The sequence below is a fragment of the Paralichthys olivaceus genome, chromosome 1 (genome assembly GCF_024713975.1).
Source record: "Paralichthys olivaceus isolate ysfri-2021 chromosome 1, ASM2471397v2, whole genome shotgun sequence".
Taxonomy (NCBI): domain Eukaryota; kingdom Metazoa; phylum Chordata; class Actinopteri; order Pleuronectiformes; family Paralichthyidae; genus Paralichthys; species Paralichthys olivaceus.
The window spans coordinates 10849816-10869962 of NC_091093.1; the positions used below are offsets into that span (position 1 = coordinate 10849816).

General features: G+C 41.4%; 1 protein-coding gene across 4 annotated transcripts in view; it reads left to right on the forward strand.

Annotated features, from left to right (window-relative positions):
• The window catches only part of LOC109625136 (SH2 domain-containing adapter protein F), a 98192-nt gene that overhangs the window by 68221 nt on the left and 9824 nt on the right, over window positions 1–20147 (forward strand). Inside the window, exons 3-5 of one of the 4 annotated variants that reach the window (XM_020080242.2) lie at window positions 1551–1769; window positions 2660–2758; window positions 19889–20063. In XM_020080242.2, coding sequence (XP_019935801.1) covers window positions 1551–1769; window positions 2660–2758; window positions 19889–20063 — 493 coding nt within the window. Of the gene's footprint in view, window positions 1–1550; window positions 1770–2659; window positions 2759–12532; window positions 12680–19888; window positions 20064–20147 lie in introns of all 4 variants that reach the window. The other 3 variants (XM_020080241.2, XM_069518984.1, XM_020080243.2) reach the window with 3 other exon arrangements.

A 20147-nucleotide genomic window follows, 5' to 3' on the forward strand; every position in this document is an offset into this window, starting at 1 on the left:
TATGCCCTCATTAGTTTTTCACCTGCCACGATGATAGATACATTCCCCGCTACATTAAGAGACTTGGAGCTTCGCGGCGCTCTCTTGCTCCCCATCTTTGGATGAGTGACACATGCCACAGAGTAGCTGACAGATTGTGTATGGAGCTGCTGAGTCCAACATTTTCATTATTATGTTTTTTTACTTTCGAGGAAATATCTTGCCTCCATCTGGGTTTGTGAAATAATGTGAGAATTGACCATCGTGCAGAATTTGACAGCACTGTAGATGTAGTACGCTGATGCTTGTCAATGACAGCCCATTCAACACTTTTGTCCAGAACTAGAAATGTTGATGACAGTTGCACAGATTACCATCAAAACAGTGGAGGCTAATTTTGGAGTTGCACCTTCAACACAATCATTTTTGCCTCATCACTGATAAGGCTCTTAAAAGGACAGTTTCATCAGTGTATTGTTGGATAGTTAGTTGGCTGTTATGAACATTATTGTATTTAGTGACTGGTCGTGCAGTTTTTAGATGCTTAGTTTAGTTCCCTCTTTAGACCTCATTTAGAATTTAATGAATACTGTCCACACTTTGATTTTAAGAAATGTCATTAAGCATAATGAAACTCCATGTTCAATGTTGATGTATTGCAATTTATGACAGTTACAGAATATTAGCACTGAGATCAACTTTCAAGCACTGTTGGACGAACAAGGAGATCTTTTAATTTTGAAATAATTAAAAAAATACAATTTTCATTAATTGGTTTATGGGGGCACTACATGTTCATAGACGTGAGTGGGAAACATAGAAACAGGAAGCTGGTGCCTTCTCCTCACTTCTGCTCTGTCAGAGCAGGCATGTGCAGCCTGAGGCAAAGCTGTTCTAGGATTTTTGATGAATTCATGAAGGTCTGTGTGTTTTTTGCTTTACTCTCAGGTCTGCCTCTTCCTGACCTCTCTGTCTTCTCTCATCTGTAAACTATCACTTCATTTAAGAAGCACCCTTCAATATCAATCACTGTGATTCATCCAGCTTCAATACAAGAAACAAACTTGAGGCTCCTGGTCAAATTCACTTTTTCGTTAATGCTGTACAACACCTTGCAGCTAATGGATTGCTTCATTAAACAATTTACAACTCACCAACATGATTTATTAAATCAATTAACGAGATTATTTGACTTTGACTTAGGTCCATTGTGTGTCATGTTGGCGACCTTCAAATATTGTTTATTACCACCCATACAACCTAAGAGTCTTTATAGCTGGCACTAAAATAAAATGTTTAGCCTGGAGCTGATGTCATCAGCCATATATCATTGATACTGTTATTTTTTGTCTCTCACTCAAATATGTTCTGTATAAAAATCCTTGCCCATTAATCGCATTACATTCTATAGAAGAAAGATTTTACAAAATGTGTTGCTCTAGTGTCTCGTACGTTCATCTACTGTCATACATTTCTCATGCTACAGAGACACTGTTTTTTTCCCCCTCATTTTCATCAATATTTATTTCAGGCACCCAACATTAACAACCAGTCTTTCTTCTTGATCGTAGAAATCCGATCTGGGGGACGAGTGCCAAAGGAAGGACCTGTGAGGCAGCTGCCCTTGTACGACACGCCGTATGAACCAGCCGAGAACGGCGGCGACTCGGACCCTGAGCGCTCGCGCTGCCCGAGAGAAAGCCGTCTGCCCCAGGATGATGAACGACCTCCAGAGGAGTATGACCAACCCTGGGAGTGGAAGAAAGAGAGGATTTCCAAAGCGTTTGCAGGTACGATGATCCCTGCAGAGAAACAGTAGAGTGACTTTAATATACCCAGTCATAGCCACTTCAAATATCCATTGACATAAGATGTGACACAAGAAATAGCTCAAACAAGACAGTATCTTTCTGAATAGAATAAAAAGACATTTGAGGAAAAATGCCACATTATTTAAAATGCTGTATTTCTGTATACCTGTTCTTGAAACCAAAAAAGAAAACAAGCTTTTTTTTTCCTAAATGAAATTATAATTGATTTAAACTTAATTTAAAGGCGTTCTAGTTATAATGTCAAAAGCTGAGACAGTGAATCTGCTTTTATGTTCAATACCTGCTTTTCAATAAGGGTTTGCTGGTTTCAACTTCAAGATTTTAACACAATATATTCTGAAACTGTTTCTGCTCTGCTGAACTAATGCAAGCGTCTGTCTTTTCCAGCTCTAACAAATGTGATTGTGGCTTCTGAAAGGCTTGAGGGCTCTGCTGCTACTGCTGCTTTAACTCTGTTAACACTTCTGTTTGTTCTTCCTGTGTTTAAACACCAGATAAGTTCACTTACAGGTGTCCAGCTGTTTTGATCCAGCTGCTCTCTGTTTAAACTTACAGTTGATATCTGTGCTGCTCGGGGGGAGCATGATTGGTTGTGCAGGTGCATGTAGGTGCAGGTGTTATTTGCTGTGTTTTGGGAGCTTCAGCATGGCTAACACAGCCATAACATCAAACAGGGCTGTTCCTGGACAGAATACGGCTTTGGAATATAAATAGGCACCCCAAATTAAAAGAAGAAAAAAATTGCCAAGCCTTTTAACTGAATAAAGAAAATCAGCAACCCTTCATCTCCATCCATTTTTCATCACCCCCTTTTCTCTTTATATTTTTTTCTTTTTATCCTTGACCAGCTCTGCTTTGTTATGACTGCATTAGCTACGAGGGCTCTGTAAGTGGCACTGGATCAGGTCCCCACAGAAGAACGGACTGCACCTCTAAATCCCTCACAGGTACCGGTGGAGACGGGGCTGGGGGAGTGTCTCTTGTCTGTCTGTGTATATTCATGTTCGCACTATGACTCTGATGACTTTCCAGCTTGCACTGAACCTTGTGGTGTGGGGTTTATTGTTATGTAAATCTTCAACACCTTGGTTAAATATGTCTCATCATCATTTTAGCCCTGAATTCTAATTTTCTTAAACTAAAATATACCGGCAGATTGAGAAAAGGTCACACTTCAAATGCAAAGCACTTTGATATTAACAATTTCTTGATTCAAATGACATTATCAGGAAGCTACTGCTGTGATTGAAGTGTGATTTCTCCTCAACTCAGTCTTTTAGTGGACACACAAGTAAAACACATGCACACTAGTGTATTTTGATCTTCAGAGATGTTCTCCACACAAACCTGGAGGTGACTGGTCTCTAAGTGAGGAATTCAGTTTGACCCAGTTTACAAAGCTTCACACTATGTTTCACCTCTGTTTCCATAAAAAGACAAATTATTTGACTAGTAAATAGCCTGGCTCTGATTTGCATACTCTCTCGAAATTATATGTTTAATATTGCATTAAAGGTGTGAACTTTAGATAATTAAAGTCAACTAGAGCCAAACCTTTAAATGACCACGTTTCATAAGATTGTGCCTTTGGTGTACTTCTCTTCTTAATCAGCATTTCTATTAATATGTCAGTGTAGGTCTTTAGGCGGACAGTGTATTCTTCAAGATAACAACAGGATGATTAGATCATCAATGAGTGATCCATCGCTTTTTAAATTGAAATGAATGAAAGAAACTGCTGAAAAAAGCATGGTCTAAAACTTTAACTCATTTGTCAAATGTGTTTGAGCTTTATAGAATTGCAAATTAAAATCTCACTGAGTGAAATGCTTAATAAAAATAACGTACAAATACATTTTCATTAGTTTGTACTTCTTTATCCTTTTATTATTATTTCTAGATATATTCTTTTTCACTGTATTGCTTTTACAAAGCATTTCAATAAAGCTCTGTGTTGTAAACATTTTTTGATTGCAATACAGAGATTGAGTGCGTAATAATATAATCTCCAATTGTGTCGATGTGCTGATGGACTCAAAAGGGGACTGGGGACTGCTTTAATAATAACAATAATACATTTTATTTATACAGCACCTTTCATACATAAAATGCAAGTGCTAAAAGTACATTAAAAACAAAGATATGAAATAAGATAGATCAATAACGACACTTAAAACCTAGCAAAAGTTACAAAAAGAAGAAAAAAATAAAATATAGACAATGGGGTTGAAAATATATCAAATTAATCAAAAGCAAGATCATAGAAATAGTACTAGAGTTGTTTCTTAAAACTAGAAGTAGTTTGTCTGATTTGTGGTGAGAGTTGGTTCCAAACCTTTGGTGCATAGCAAAAGAAAGATGCGTCCCCAAACTTAAGAGGTCGATTTCATTTGTTAATGCCATTTGTCAAACGGAAATTCTGTAAGCTCACATATTCAGTCAGTGATTCATGTTGACGGATGTATAACATCAAAATTTGATGCTTCAAGTTCCAGCTAGCCTGTGTTTATAGATTTTAACATCACTATCCAAAACCATCAGACAAGCACTGGTATGGTTCTCATTCCGATAGAATTGACAACGTGAGCCATAAAGCCTGAAGCTATAAAGCGGAGAGAGACTGAGATGATGCTGAGGTGGACTCCACCGTAATATATAATATATTTAAATGTGTGTCAAGTCTCTTATGGGATATTAAATGGTACCAAGCTCATGAATCTCATTTGTGGCAGAAGAAAAAGAGGCACAAGAGAGTGTTCAGTTTATACCTTCAGGTGATGAGGGTATGTCTTAATAGCAGCTCTCTTTACTCTTTAAGATAAAATCACCTGAATGTGTAAAATAATTCTTGGCTTGTTTAGAAGAACAGAATTAATGATGTGAGTGATGGAGTAACTGCGTTGTGGCATTTGATGTTCATTCGTGTTTGGACAAGCTCAATCAAACTACGACACATGTCTGTATATTGATCCATCACCTCTCTTATGTTTGCCTTATGTTTTTTTCCCTTAAGTCCTATTTCATGTTAACGTCTGTGTATTGTTGCCACTGAGGTCTTCACAGGAGTCACGCTGCTCTGCCTCTGCCTGTCATTAGTTAAATAAGGGATGCTGCATTCTTAATCACTTTCCCTCTCGCCCTCATTATTTTTCTGTCAAGCCGCACTCGGAAGAGTTTGTCTAGGGTGCTATTTACTAACACATCCATCTTACAACCCTCCCATTGCAGACAGTGTCCCTCTTTTGATGATGATTAATTTAATTTCCAATGGATGTCAAAGTGTTGGCTGGGAATTCGGGAGCTCAGTCTTTAAGTGTCTTTCAAAGAAGAAAGCGGAAGACCAAAAAGCCCTTTGATTTACTGCGCGTCGTCTTCGCTCCTTGTTATGTTTGATTCAGGCAGGAATAATTCCCCTCTACTTTGGAGACAGAAAAGAAAGACCAGCTGGGACCAGCCTTGTCAACATAGGCTTGTTGGTTTTGTAGACCTGCCGTGGATCCAGACATCAACAGGCTTAGAGAAAGTTTCCCACCTTTTAAGGTTTAAGTTTGTGTGTCTGCACCCGACGCTCTGATCTTTGCAACAAGCTTCCCTCCACTGTCAAGAAAGTACACACATGCTTCGGTATTTAAGTCCACTAGTGAGCCATCTCTGACAATCCCATAATTCCCCACTTCATAAGTCATACCTGTGTTCTGAATCTGTCGAGTATACTATACTGTCAGACTTTGGCAGGTTACCCTGATCGTCTTTGATTATAAAGCAAGTTCAAGCTGCTATATAAATAATGTGAAAGTAAAGACTGTCAGGTTGAAGGAGCCAATGATCCTGGCAAAGCTAGCAAGAGCAGGCTACACTTTGAAAATAAGCAACCGATACATCCTACCCCCTCCCATCAGCCCTCTCATCAAAGCTGAATAAAATTCTCTGTACGTTCCATTATACTAGAGTTTTTAATCTGGTAACATTAGCCTGCTCTGCACCGGTAGTGATTCATTTTACGTCTATCTTTACGTCAGCTATGACTGGTTTGCCTGAGCTGATGACGGGAGCAGCCACAGTGTCAGAGAGACAGAAAACGCTACAGATACAGGGAGCATGGTGGAAAAGCCTACTGAGCATCCTAAACATTTTCCGATGCCCCAGATGAAAACAAAACATGAGGAAAGATTTAAGTCTAAAAATGTGATGGACGACAAGGTCAAACATAGATTATGATTGCTGTGGCTTTTTCCTTGCGAGAGAACACATTCATAGTGTAATTACTCTTACTGCCAGAGGGGGAGACAACGTTTTCACCCTGCAGGTTTAACTTCCTCTTAAACAAACCATTCATGTTTCTCTGAGTGTTCAGCACATGCTCAACATTAACCGAGGCTGCTTTGCATGAGGATTGTTCAACCGCTCCTCTTATGTTCTTTATGTTCTTAGGCCTGTTTTCTGTTTTGGACATGAAATAGTTCTTGGAGGGCTTGTTTGTCACTGGCATTTAGACGCTTGTACCACTCATCACTTATGATCTGGATGTTTTCATTTGTCACATCATCATCCATCTGTTCCTCATTTTGAATTATGGTTAATAACACTTCTTGCTCACATGTGGTTCTCAGACATTTTTTCTCATTCTACTTTATCACACATTTCTCAGATGATCAACTAGTTCATTGTGTTAATTGGTTTTAATTTGATTGCGAAATCTTCTGATGATTTTTATCCAGACTAAGATTGGTTTATGTACAGTTCTTATGAAATTTTACACTGGAGTCATAAGGTCATGGGCTTCACAAAAAGAGCACGAGACGTTTGGACATGTTTGCTCTTGTACCTTAGGGATCCAGGTCGGGTTTTGATTTCATGGTTGGTTAGGAGTCTTATTTTATGTTTTACTTTGTTTAGTTGATCCTGTAACTAGATCTCCACAGCAGCAGAGCTGTTTCCTTAGATACACTCTGCGTTGGACCCCTCTGGAGAAGAAGTATATATTATTCTATGAAGAAAAAGCTCAAAGTGAATTTATATTTAAATCGGAAAGTTGAAACAAATAACAAAATGTATGTATATTTATCTATTATACTGAATATATACAATTTGTTTTATGTCATTTCTCGGTTTAGTAACTCCATTGTTATGTCTCTGAAGATAAGTTTCCTTTATTCTGTTCCTATTATCTTTCGAAGCACTTTATGACTGGGTAATATCAATGACTTATGGGACTGTTCAGATTTTGAAGTCACATCAAAATCTTCTCAGTTTATATCCCAACAATTATGTAGGAAATGAAAGTGTCTGCAAACTAAGTAGTAACACATAATGAAAAAAGATGCATAACCTTATACTAAACCTTGGTGTGGGTGTAAAGAGCAAAAGGGGAATAAATAAGTGCAAAGTGCTGCCTACACCCTCCCTCCATGCTATAACACAATAATGCAATCTGCAGACTATTTGTCTTCATTACTGATAGTGGAAGGAGAGCAGACTAATGCTCCTGGCTACAGCCCTTTTTCCTCAGTTGTCCCTATCGCCGCCTGCACGCTCGCCTCTTTACAACACTTGGTCTGGTGTTATTATTCACTGTTGGGCTATCTCCTGACAGGTATGCAATGGAATGTAAATTCCCTGCCTTGTTAAGGTGCTGGGAGGCTGTGTATTTGTGGTTTGGTTAATCACTCATCCCGGCTGTTGCCCCGCCACCCTCTCTGGAGCAAACACACACATACTCACACACACACACACACACACACTTGCCATAGCCTCCTTCTTTCCTCCCTGAGTAGGTGATGGATGGTCCTGAAAGTGAAGAGTGAGGAAGACACTTTTGAATTTGACCACATTAAGAGAAAGTGTGCTCGCATGTCCATCAGTTTAAGCCTGCACGCTTTGGGTTACACATGTGGCACACTCACTCACACACCCAGACACGGACACGCCACCAAGAGAAACTTGAACCTCGTCGCAGCCGGAGTGGGCTTGAGAGCCATTGTTACTTAATCTCCTTGCCCTCTGTTACCTCCTAGTAACTCCTTTCACTCGGCTCCTGGCCAGCGGGGAACGTGTGTTTAACGGTGGAGATAAGAGAAGGTGCCGCCTGAAGTTGCTCCCTCTGGTCTATGGGAGCTTTATGGTTTTTTAATGAATCTTCGCGGGTTTAACGACTCAGAAATCTGAGGCTCATGTGTAATGTCCCAAAATAAATAATTGATTCAGTTCCAGTCCTGCACTGGTTATTTGCACCAGCTGTTTTGTTGATGCCATGGTTCTGTCTATCTCTTCGCTTGGATGATCCAGTCTTCCCCCCAACGCTGTCTGTCACTCAGCAACTCTGGCTCATCCTCCTGTCCTCTGCTGCAACGCCCTGCTGATAACCTTCCTGACAGCCCTCTTTCTTGAGCCTCAAATGTGTCCTGCCGTCTTTCTCTGGGCGCCGCCACGGGTGTTATCTTCACTCACACACATTGGTCACACACAACAGCACTGTAAACCTTCCTCACAAAGTATAGAAGCAGCGCTCAACAGACGTCACTCCTCCACCTCTGCCTTCCCCCCTTTTATAAAGGAGTGAGGAAAAGGCCTCGCTGTCATCTCATCCCATTCCTGTGCCACTTTCATTTTTTATACAAACACATGGTCTTTCAAAACAGATTTGGGCTTTGAAAGAGAGCTGGACCGTATAATGTGACAGATACAGTATGAGGAGAATTATGAGGTGGCATTTTACTTCCCCCCCGAGCATTGCACAGTTGTTATATGCAGTGATTCCGGTGCCGATGGAACAAACACGTCTTCAGAGGAGGCTGTTTTTTGTGTTCAGAGCTTTTCCTGCTCATAATGTGCAGCATAAACATCACAATCTTCCGGCTTGTATTGAATATGCATGCAATTAGCCAACCAAATTAAGCAGAACTAAATTAAATGGCGTTGGTGGAAACAAATGTAGTTGGTGATTTATGGTGCTGCAACTGTTTACAGTGATGTAGTGCCATTGGCTAATGAAAAGCCTGGGTAAACAAATACCTGGTTTGAAAAATAGATGCGCTCCTAGAAGAACAAAGGGAAGCTAAACTCAGATTAAAAAAACAGTGGGGTGGCAGTAGCTACTGTTTAAGTGCTCTTATATAATTAATCAGCTGTAGTGTATGCAGCTCTCTGAATGCTCATACTCAAATTGGCGGTAAGTCAAAGTGACGTCATGCCAAAATTGTACTTATCCAAAGCTTGCTGGACATTTAAGTGACACATGAAGTCGAATTTTCCTCTTCCAAGTCCTAACACGGCCATGTTTGTATAGTAAACCTGAGTGACGGGGAGCATTGTCGATTTTAGAATGGTTAATAGCCTCTATTCCTATGTCAACAGCAAGCTTTGTGTACTAATATGGATTGAGGATTATGCAGATGAGAGATAGCATATAGATCCAAATGCAATCAGATTAGATGACAAAGATGCGGTAATCTTTGGATGTATTTACATGGTCCTTTAGAGAAAGTCATTAGGCTCGACAAAATCTCTTTGTGTTCACTTTTCAAGAAAGTAAAATAGAAAATTAACTGCCATTTATCACAGAATGGCAGAATCAGATCTTTCAGATTGTAGAGCGTGGTCATGTATTTGGTCTTGTCTTTCTGCAGTTCCTCTTTTTTAAACTAGTGCAGTTTCTGCTGTAAACCTGCCTGTGGTGATACTGATTGCAGCTTTCTCTCGGAAAATGTAAAAGTGACCTGCAGTAATTGAGCAGCAGCCAGTATAGACCTGCTGCACAGAGCCCAAAGAGCTGTCCCCCTGTTTATTCAAATTTCTGTGAAGCAAATTTAACACTGCACTTCCTCAGGCTCTTAACAATACACACGCCAAGTGCGAAGCCGATAGAATGAACAGTTCTTAAGATATGTGAGCTGGAAACAGAAAGAGATTTCTGGAATTAGTAAAAAGATGATCACATTTTCTACCCAAAATTCAGTTATTAAAAAACTCCACCTGTTGTTCACACAAACTACAGTGTGATACCCATAGAGCTGATGATCATTCAACAGCTGCAGCAGTCCAGTACAGCTGTTTACAGGGTTATTTATCAGTGTATGTATGTTTCACAGATGGCAGTATGGTTGGGGTGAAGGTATGAAAATCTCTGTGGCAGCGTGATGAGCATTCAGGTTCATTGTATAAAAAAGCCCTAGAGTGTGCAGGCGACTTGTGTTCTGGCCGCAGTCCTTGTGTCCAATTTGAATTGGAATGCTAGATGGTGTAAAGATGGACTCACCCATTACGCGACATGGCATCCAGAGTTATTGATAACTCACAAGGGCCTGGGGACTGGCAGCATTTCTGAACAAATTCTAAGAGTTTCAGTCAAACCCTTTTCCAAAAACAAAACACCTGATCGGCTTACCTTAATTCCCACACTGCGAAATGCAATTTTTCAGCTGTGCAGCCGAGCAAGTGAGCGCGAGTCATCTCCTCGTCCTCACTGCGAGGCTGCAGAGTGCAGACAGCCTTCTGCTCCCTAAACAATTACACACTAATCTGCAATGTGAAATGAGTATTAGGCTTTTAATCTCATAGGAAGAGAGTCCCCTACTTTACCCCAAAGTAGAGGAAGTTATATTATCTTCCAGAGTTTGTGACCTTCTGTCTCCATTCCCCACCGCTCCACAATGGCACACCTCACCTATCAGGAATATACAGCGAGCTGCTCCTCCTTCCAGCCACCTTTCTCCAGATTACCCCCCTGACACTGCAGGCACAGCTATTTAATTGCTTGTCAGACTGAATATTCTCCCATTTTCCCCTTCATGTTGCTCGCAGATATTGCTTCTCATTAGCATGTCTTGTACCACTGCTGTACTGCAATTCCTCGCAGGGGTGGAAGACAGACAAGTCTATAAAATGACGCTCGTCCTCCCTGAAAAGCCGCCCGTGTACCAGCCAATAAAAAGACAGTGTCACACTAATGGTTGTGACTACAGCTGCATTCTTTTCATCTTAGGCAGCTGAAGTGGTTCTTGGTCAACGGAGAGGGGCGTTTTGGTCTGAGTGGCAATGTGACAGAATAATTGTTGTCAATTTATTGTTAGATATTGACTTATTAGCACTATTGAGCCTTGACTGAGAGATACAATCTAAAACATTCTTATTAATCATCATACTGCAAAGATTAATGTTACTATAATGAGCAGAACTTGACCCAGGTTTAAGAGATTAAAATAGGAAAGTGTAAGTGTGAAATGGAAATAATGGTGGAAGATGTGCAGTGCCTGGGTAAAAACCTGCAGCTTCAGCACAAGGGCCCAATCTTCCATATGGTCACCCCAAAAGCATCTTTTAAAGAATGTCTTCAACAACTTATTGTCATGTCCCACAGCTTTGAATTCACTATGTGCTGGCTTACTTACATCTTCCAATCTGGTGCTGTTTTCCCCATTGAGTTAAACAAGGCGTGACTGATGTGACTGTGTAGCCGTTCAGAGCCTGGAGTGTCGGGTCACACTGAAGGGTTTTCTTGACAATTTTATCCCATAGTTTAATTTTAATTGTATGTCACTGTGTGATCTGATTTAATAAAGGTTGATCTTCAACCTTTACTTCTTCTGTTATTGAATCAGCCTTGATGTCATTGATCCACAATTCTCTTTCTTTTTTATTTATTTTGGTTTTTGGATCTCCACTGGTGTTCTTATAAGACTTATAGGAGGTTATGTGCATTATTTGTCTTCCCTTCCCCTTTAGGAAACGTAAACAGTAAGCAAGTGTTACTGTTTTCTAGGTTTCCTGTTTTGCACTTTAATGCATTGTCTTCCATATGCAGCAGCAGTCTAATGAAATCACACAGAACTTAGTTCATCATAAGATCTCCAGCCCCAAGGACATTCACGCTTATTAATTCTTAATAACAGTGTGCTGGAAGATCTGTGTTTGGGTATCGATGGTAAAAATATGTACATAACATTCACTGATTCACAATCTGAACCTTCAGATGAACATAAGCAGTAGCTGTCCAGAGCTGCTGATGTCAACATATCTTGATTAGCTTTGACTTCTTACAGAAGCTTTCATTTGAATGGCGGAAAAACATTCCCCCTCTCCATCCAAGTTAAGGATCCTCAGCTATTTAACAAGTGGCCCTTTCTCAGTGACAGATGCATTTGCAAGAGCGCTCAAATCACCGTGGTAATACCCTGGGTGGACATTATTTAAGGGGAAAAGCCTGGCGAGTGTCCATTATCAGGATGGATTGCTGCAGGGTTTGTTCCAGTCAAGGATATTGTCTACATTGTTGTTGATCTTAATAGAGGCCTAAGGTCTTCTTCCTTTTTCCAAGCTGCACACTGAAGGCTTAAAAGGCCAATCTTCTCAGGTGGGTTTCGGGTCCAATGGAATTTTACTGAATTTGAATCTTTCAGTTCACTTATAACTTTCAAGTCTCAGTTCAGCGATCAAAACCCTAACCTAACTTCCTTTTTCAGTCCTGTTGTATTCCTCCCTCCTCTAGTCTCCAGCTGCTGCTGATTCTTGGATCAGAACATACTGTAAATCGGTTCTCTATCCCAATGCTGGCATCTTCAGCTCTTATCTTACCTTTCCTCCTTTTTCTCTTTTTCCTCCTTCTGTTTGCTGTCATTACTTCCCTTTCTTCACTCCCTCTGTGGTTGTCCATTTATGCCTCCTGTCACTGTCCTGTCCTGTCCTTCCCTCCATCTCTCCTCTGGTGACTTGGGCAACACTTGCAGTAGAGATTAAAGTGATCAAGGACCTACCATGGCCCCCTCCTGTCGGCCAACTCAACACCAGCCCTCCCCTGGTGGAGGAGCTGGAGTCTCCCTCCCAGACAGCTCAGCCCTCGCCAGGACAGACGAGCTGTGACCAGCACCACCATGGTGGGTGTTGGTGTTCACATTGTCCAGTGTGTTTTCTTCCAGTTACCACCCCCTCCCAGTCAGTCTTTCCATTGTCCGTCAACCATCTTCCCAATCATCCATCCATTCATCAGTCTTCCAATGTGGCTGTCTGTACGTCTTTCTTATTTTAATATCGAATAGTAAAGTACGTCTGTGTATGGGTTTTTATTCTTCATTCAAAACTTTGGTCTTTCAGTTTGAGAGCAGGATTTGTTGATTTCACTTTCAGATTTTATTGTCATCTCCCTCAATAGCACTTGCTCTCAAATAGCCCCTGCTTGTGCTTAGATTTGCTCTGCTTGCGTTTCGTTAACCGGGATCATGCTCTTCTTAAAGAAGTAAAGCTAACACATCCACAAGTACACCTGGCATTCTATTGGGGAATTTTGACAGACTTCTTGTACCAAAAAATCCATGCAATGAGGAAAAAGCTTACGAGAAATCCATGAGCAGATGTTTTACGTGCACACACACGTTTCAGCGCGAGTGTGAGGACTGAAAGCATTACAAAATCCAAAGTCCTGCTCTCTAACTGAATGACCAAGTTCTCGAATAAAGAGAGGAAAAAACTCCACCTGTGTGTGCTCCCACTAAATCAGTAGTCTTAACCAAAGGTTGCATATTCATATGAAAGCATTCCTTTAAATGTGCTGGTCAGTAATGACTTAAAGAGTCTACATCTTTTAGTGGCACTGTTTTATTTGAATTTAGGTAATGGCTGTACTTTTCCATCTGGATTACATGTGGCAGAAAATCTCTAAGTCTTGTGCAGGTTTTAGGGCTGAAGGCTCATTAGTTTTAATTGTGCTCAACTGCCTTCTGCATGCGTAATTGCCATTCGCTGTGACCCCCATTTCCTCTTGTCAACATACTCATAACCGTCCCAGATGTCCCTCTGGCTCACTGTTTTCTACAAGTGGCTTACATGAACAGATAAACCCAACCCATTTGAGGCTTCGACGTGAGACTCCTCACCTCAGGTTCAGCCATATTTACCATCTTATCAAACACAATGGACTTTAGTGATTCATCTATTTTCAACCAGTGGTGCCTTTTTATTGACTTTTGAAGCCGTTCCCCACACTCACACTCTGACTGCTGTAATTACCCAGGGAAAAGAGGGACGTGCAGCAGAACTAATGCCAGGAATGGGATTTCCCCTGGCAGAGTGGGACGACTTAGATCGAGGCGGTGTAAGAGGACACCTCTCTATGCTGCCGGCGAGGACAGGGCAAGGAGTTGATTTATGTCCATAAATCCATGGGAAGGGTTCTGGTTCCCTCTGTGATGTGAACGGGTTTAAGATTGGCGTCCAGCTGTAAAGTGATCCTCTCTCTGTCTGAGCCAGTACGGCCCCGCTCTACATCTTTGGGGTCAAAAGGTCACTTCGGCAGACGCAGGGGGGCCGAGTGGCCTCCACGACCCCTGTGAATACAGTTACCATGCACTCTGTTGACCTCAGCACACAGGCAGACCCTTAGTGAAACACACAGCTCATCACTCATCCATTATACACAGGATTGCTTACACGCTCACAACTGGCTCAGCCGTTAAGATGTAAGGGTCTTTATGTGTTTATTCAATGTTGTGTTTTACTCTAATACAGACCAGGATTTAACAAAAAACTAAATCCATCTCAGTTCAGGGAAATCTGTCTCTTATTTTTTCCCCATTATCAAAATTTTAATGAGCCTTGACAGGGCTTATATTACATCTACATATAAATGGAGGCCACTTTTGTGGGAGTATAATGAAAAGCTTTTTCCCTTTGTTTTTGACATGAATTAATTATTCATAGTTTTAGGCATTTCTTTTACCTTCTCTTTCCTCTAATCAACAGTAAGAAGAAGAAATTAAAAGAAATCAAGATTTAATTTAGAAAAAGAACCGTTAGCTGACACTTGGGTGGGTCATCGCTGTGTGTGGAAAACCTAATTAGAATATAATTTGGGGGATTTATACAAGAGAAGCAATTATATCCCTAGATGGGAGAATCATCAGGGATCAAACTTCAGAGCTCTAAGATTTAATTATTAAAATCTATCTAACAAATCATTCTTTTTGTTCCCAATACACAACATAAAAGAAAAGGGTTTATTCAAAGGTAGCAGTTCATAGAGTTGCCGAGCGCTCGTTCCAGTGTGTAGTGCATTCTAATGAGATGCAAATCTGCTAATCATTTTACACGTTCGAGCTGGAAAACTTAATTTTCCCCTCACAATATAGCAGCTGACGGCTCGCCTCACCCCTCAGACTAGTCATCGTTTTTGATAGGAGAACCATTAGTAAATGAGAATTAATTATCCAGCTTAATTAGAGGAATTTGTGCAAGAGTGTGTGTAGAGGCGGAGGTGACAGGTTGTTTAGAAGCCTCAGTGGTGAAGGTAACTTTTCTGTGGCTCGGTTGTGGCTCTGCAGTGAAAACAAGCCTGCTGAGAATGACGCATTGGATAAGTTTAATAGTCAGTTTATTGTGTTTTCCTTTTTCTTTTGAGTTTTAATAGCTTTATCATCTTGCCGGAGGAGGTTATATTTTCTAAAAAGACTAATGTGATACAAAGGTATCTATGAGTGTGTGTGAAGTTTGGTGCAGCTTGATTCAATTTAAGGGAGCTGTTGGGCCTTGGTGGAGGTATGATCACTCTGAGTACCATTCTAGTTTTGTGTTATGCTGTATTACTAGTCATGTTGCGTTGGTTGCAGTGTCATCACTGAAATGTCATTTTGACCTCTGTGTCCTGGCCAATCAGCTCCCTCCTCTCACACATTGCCCTTCCCCAACCTCCTCTATTTTGTTATTCACAGGAAGATGCACATCTGAAGAAGGCAGACTGTTCAGCCATAAGTCACCATGTGACTGACAGATCAATCTGATACACAGATTCCATTTGCTGCACTTAACAGGCAACAATACAGATGACACACACACACACACACACACACACACACACACACACACACACACACACACACACACACACACAGATGCCGCTTTCCAAAAACGTCTTCGTGTGTGAAGGCATGTGTGTGTTGTCTGTGACATACGTGCACACTCCTGCCTCTCTTAAGCCGCCTCTCAGGGCTTTTGTTATCCCTTGGCCCAATCCTCTCGTCAATCTCCCGTCGGCCATGTCTGTCGGACTGTGCGCTCCAGAGAATGAAAGGGGAATGGGTTTGGTCCACTCCCATTGATATTCAGCCTTAAAACATTATTCTGCAACCATCTTGAGTTGGCAAATGGCCGCTGATCGAAGCTGACACGGTATACCCCTCACACTTTGTTCACTCTCTTCAAGGTAATACTCTTCTTTTAGAGCTATGCACTCCGCCTCTGGAAAAGTCTCCGCTCTGACAGGAAAGGTTGAGGGGGTGAGCTCCACCGAGAATAGCCACTCAACCTGTTCTAGGTGGAAGAAGAAAAAAGGTTTAATCAAGGTCAAATAAAGCACTGATTGTCTTGAATTCAAGGAAAGGGTGGAATTAAAGTGTGTCCACTGGGAGAGAGAGTAAAGTGTGAGGAGCTCAGGGAGGTTTAGATAGACTGAGGGATAGTGTGTGTGGTGAAGGCAAGATACCAAATTCCAGCCGTGTATGCTTAGAATACTTGTTAACTGAAAAACGATATGTTGCAAGTGTAACTTATATTTGCAAGCAGGTAACATCGAACTATTTAGTTGCAGGAAGCAACATAATCAGTGACAGATGGAGATAACAGATCAGACCTGTCACTGCTCTATCTCGCCTCCCTTTGGTGCAGACATTCCTCCAGTCCTCTCATCCCTCTTTCTATCTCTGTCCTTGGCGTGTAAACACAGAGAAACAGACAAGACGGAGTGAGGTGAGATGGGGCCAGAGAGGGTGAGGCGGAAAGATCAAAAGAGTAGGTGAGAGGGAGAGAAAGCGGAAGGGGTCAGACACATGTATGCAAACAGAAAGAGAAATCGAAAGTGAAGGAAGGAGAAGGAGAGAGCAATTGGCTGCGTCTTCATGTTGTGATCTGTCAGCGATGACGGGGATGAGCAGAGCAAACATGCATCTCCCTTGTCCCCTCGGTCAGTTTCCATGGAAACGCTATCTCTCATCCTTACACATATACTGTACGCTCATGCTACTTACACCATATTCCCAGCAGTCGGCATGTGGTTCTGATGACCTGCCTGCACAAGTCGAAAACTCATGGGATCTGTCATGATGACTTACATGCAGCACCGTCTGACTGCCTGTGGTCCAAACATCAGACCTATGAGGACATTAATTTAAAGCTCACAGTCCTCCATGAGTCTGAGGTTAGAGCCGTAGTTCACCCAGCTGTCACACAACAGTGCAATTTGAATTTGTCATTTTAAGTCCTGGCCATAAGCCTTTAATGAAAAGAGTGGCAGAGGCAGAGATGACTATGGTAGCTAGAGTCATTTGGACTAATCACTTCCATGAGTTTATGTTGAGGGAAATGCATCAGTGAGTTCAAGGCCAGTGGGTTCAACCTGGAGTGTGGAGGTGAAGGGGAGCCCCTGGTGGTTGGAGTTGAAACAACAGCTTTCTATCTTCTACCTGTTCACAGATTGTGTGCCCTCAAAGAAAGTGAAGGGAGGCATACTCAGATCCAGACTCAGTGTCTCACATAGAAGTCTCCTGTTAAAGTAAAAATCTTTCAGTCAGGGGCTCCAGAAAGTCACTGAATTGATGTGAGGATTTATGAAATTATAATTGTTGTAGGTAAGAATAAAAAATTCTGCTTTTACAAACTAAATTTTATATACAACTTTCTCAGATCTTTATTTTAGTAATGTATATGTTTGTGAAAACCTTATATGTGGATCTAAAAGATAACAGGTTACTATATCTGCCCAACGTTTGTCGTCTGACGTCGAATTAGACTCTGTGGGCAAATTTCTGTCAAGACTCTATCTTCACTGTTTACAGTCAGACTAGTTTCAATTGTATCTCCACACAAAATATAAGCTGGTATATATTTTGTAGATGTTTCAGGTCAAGATCACATCTTTATCATCTTTATTAACAGCTATCTGGGCCTAAATTCAGTCAAATTAAAAAGCATAGTCATTTCAGCCAATGTTCTGCCTCTTTTCTACTCCACACGGACTGTTTACATGTGGGAAGCCAAAGCCTGCTCAAATCTGATTGGTCCAAACAGGAACAAAAAGCAGAAGGTTTTTCTGTCTTGTCCCTTGTCTGCAGATTCTGCATATTCACATGCTGAATCTGTTTATAGAGATTACCATATCTGCATTGTAAAAAGTATTGTATTTCTCTCCCCACAACGGATCTCAAGCTCTCAGGTTGTAGCACTGCAGCTTAAAGGTTCAGTATTTAGAATTTAGTGATATTTAGGAACGGAGTAGCATGTTGCAGCTAAATACCCCTGACCTCACCCTCCCCTTCCAAACATGAAAGAGAACCTGAGAATCAGTTGTCATAAAAACTCAAAAGGTGTTTAGTTTGTCCGGTCTGGGCTACTGTAAAAAACATGGCCACCTCCGTAGAGCGGACCCACTCCCCAAATAAATAATAATGAGAAATAATTCAAGAAATTTAATGAAAACATCACTAGAGTTATTTTATATTCAATGTCTGAGCTTTTAACTCTTTAAATTCCTTTCAAAGCCCATTGGAAGTAGAGAATTAATGATTTTTGCTATATGCTATATATCTTTAAATGTACAGATTCTACAGAAGGTCATATGTTTTCCAATTTAGTCTTGCACTTAGAGTAGGCGCAGTCAAATTTGTTGACATGATGTCTCTTGTAACTTGAATTGACTGATCAGCCCTTCCACTCATTGATATATAGGAAGACTTGACAAGCTCACCAACTACACACAGTGTAACGCTATCCTCTGCCTGAAATGCAGAGTCTAGACATTTGCAGGCCCTGTCTCCATCGACATGTTGTGAAGATCACAGTGCCTGTCAGTCTGTGCTGGAGCTGCCATGTTCAGATCCAGTAATTAAACCAGAGACACAAAACTGGCCATTAGCAACAGAGAGCTGCTAAGGCGTACGCATTCCAGAGGCTTCAAACTTCACTAACTGCTTCCGTCAAAGACTCTGCTTTGATATGTTGATCTTAAACCTTAAAGCAGAAAATAATCTCCAGCTAAAGCTTGTCATATGGCTGATAGAGGAAGCTGGCCCTCTGTTATTGCCTGAGATGCACATCAATGGCTCTAAATAGGTCTACTCAACACTGCGGGTGCTGTGACATCAATTACAGTGATGGATGGCTTAGAGAAAAGGGTAAAAAACACACATGTACACACATTTAAATGACCACAACACCACTCCAACATCCAACTGTAGAGCCTTTCGGTCTTTCGGCCTCCATAACCCTCTCTAACCAAAAGTACACATTCACTTTCACTTGTCCTCGTGAACATAATCTCCTCTTTTGTTCTCATGTTAGCTTTTGTAAATAAATGCAAGGCTTTTTTCCCCTGTGTGCTGATTGGCTGTTGGCTGTGAATGTGTCCCATGACCTTCGCCAGTCATGTCATGAACACAGGTCAGCTCCAGTCCCCACATACTTTAAAACAGTTCCCTGTGAGGCTGCCAGAAGCTCGTCATGTCCACAGTTAACCGTGAGAGTTTTGAAAAGCCAGGTTAATGTTTGACTTGCAGGACATGCACTTGGGATTTGTGTGTGTGTTCGTGTGTGTACTTGTTTCTGTTAACTATTTAGGACCTTGTCAGGATCAGTAGACCTGACGGGGATCAAAGCCTGGTCCAAATGAGGCACATCTTCATTTCTGAGCCAGTGGGCTAGTGGCAATATGTGAATTGGGGTTAGGTTAAGGTTTGAGTTAGCCATGAATCGATCATTTTCGGGATAAGGTTTGTTGTTAGGTTGTCCAAAAGGAATGGAAGTCAATGCAAAGTCCCAGTAAGGATAGCTGTGCAAGCCTGTGTGTGTGTGTGAATCTTTCTGTTGTGCTCAGTTTTTGTGTGTGGGAGTTGTGGGTGTGTGTGGCGTGCTCAGTTCTCACGCTGCTGATCTAGTTCAGTAGAATCATGTAACAGCACTTTACATCATAACCTCTACAAATATCTCCTTCCTCTGAAGCACACTATTGTTTTCAAGTGACCTTAAACTGAAATCTATCTGAAGTGTGTACAAATGACTGTCATGTTATTAATTCTTTCAGCTGATGTATTGTTCTTGTATTACAGTCCAGTTCGATGGCGTGGAGAAGTCTCGAATGTCTCCGACCAAGGATGGGAAAACTCGCCCACTGCAGCGACACTCCAGCGGCTGTCTGGTCAACACTAAAATGACGTCGCTGGACCACTGCAGCTCCTCTCTAGGGGAGCGTATTGACCCCACCATGCCCCTGGAAAGCCAGTTGTGAGTCAGGACTTGGTGTTGTGTTTGTAACAACTACTAATTTGGCCCTTAGTGTTCATTTTGTGCTCATTAGAAGGTTGGATC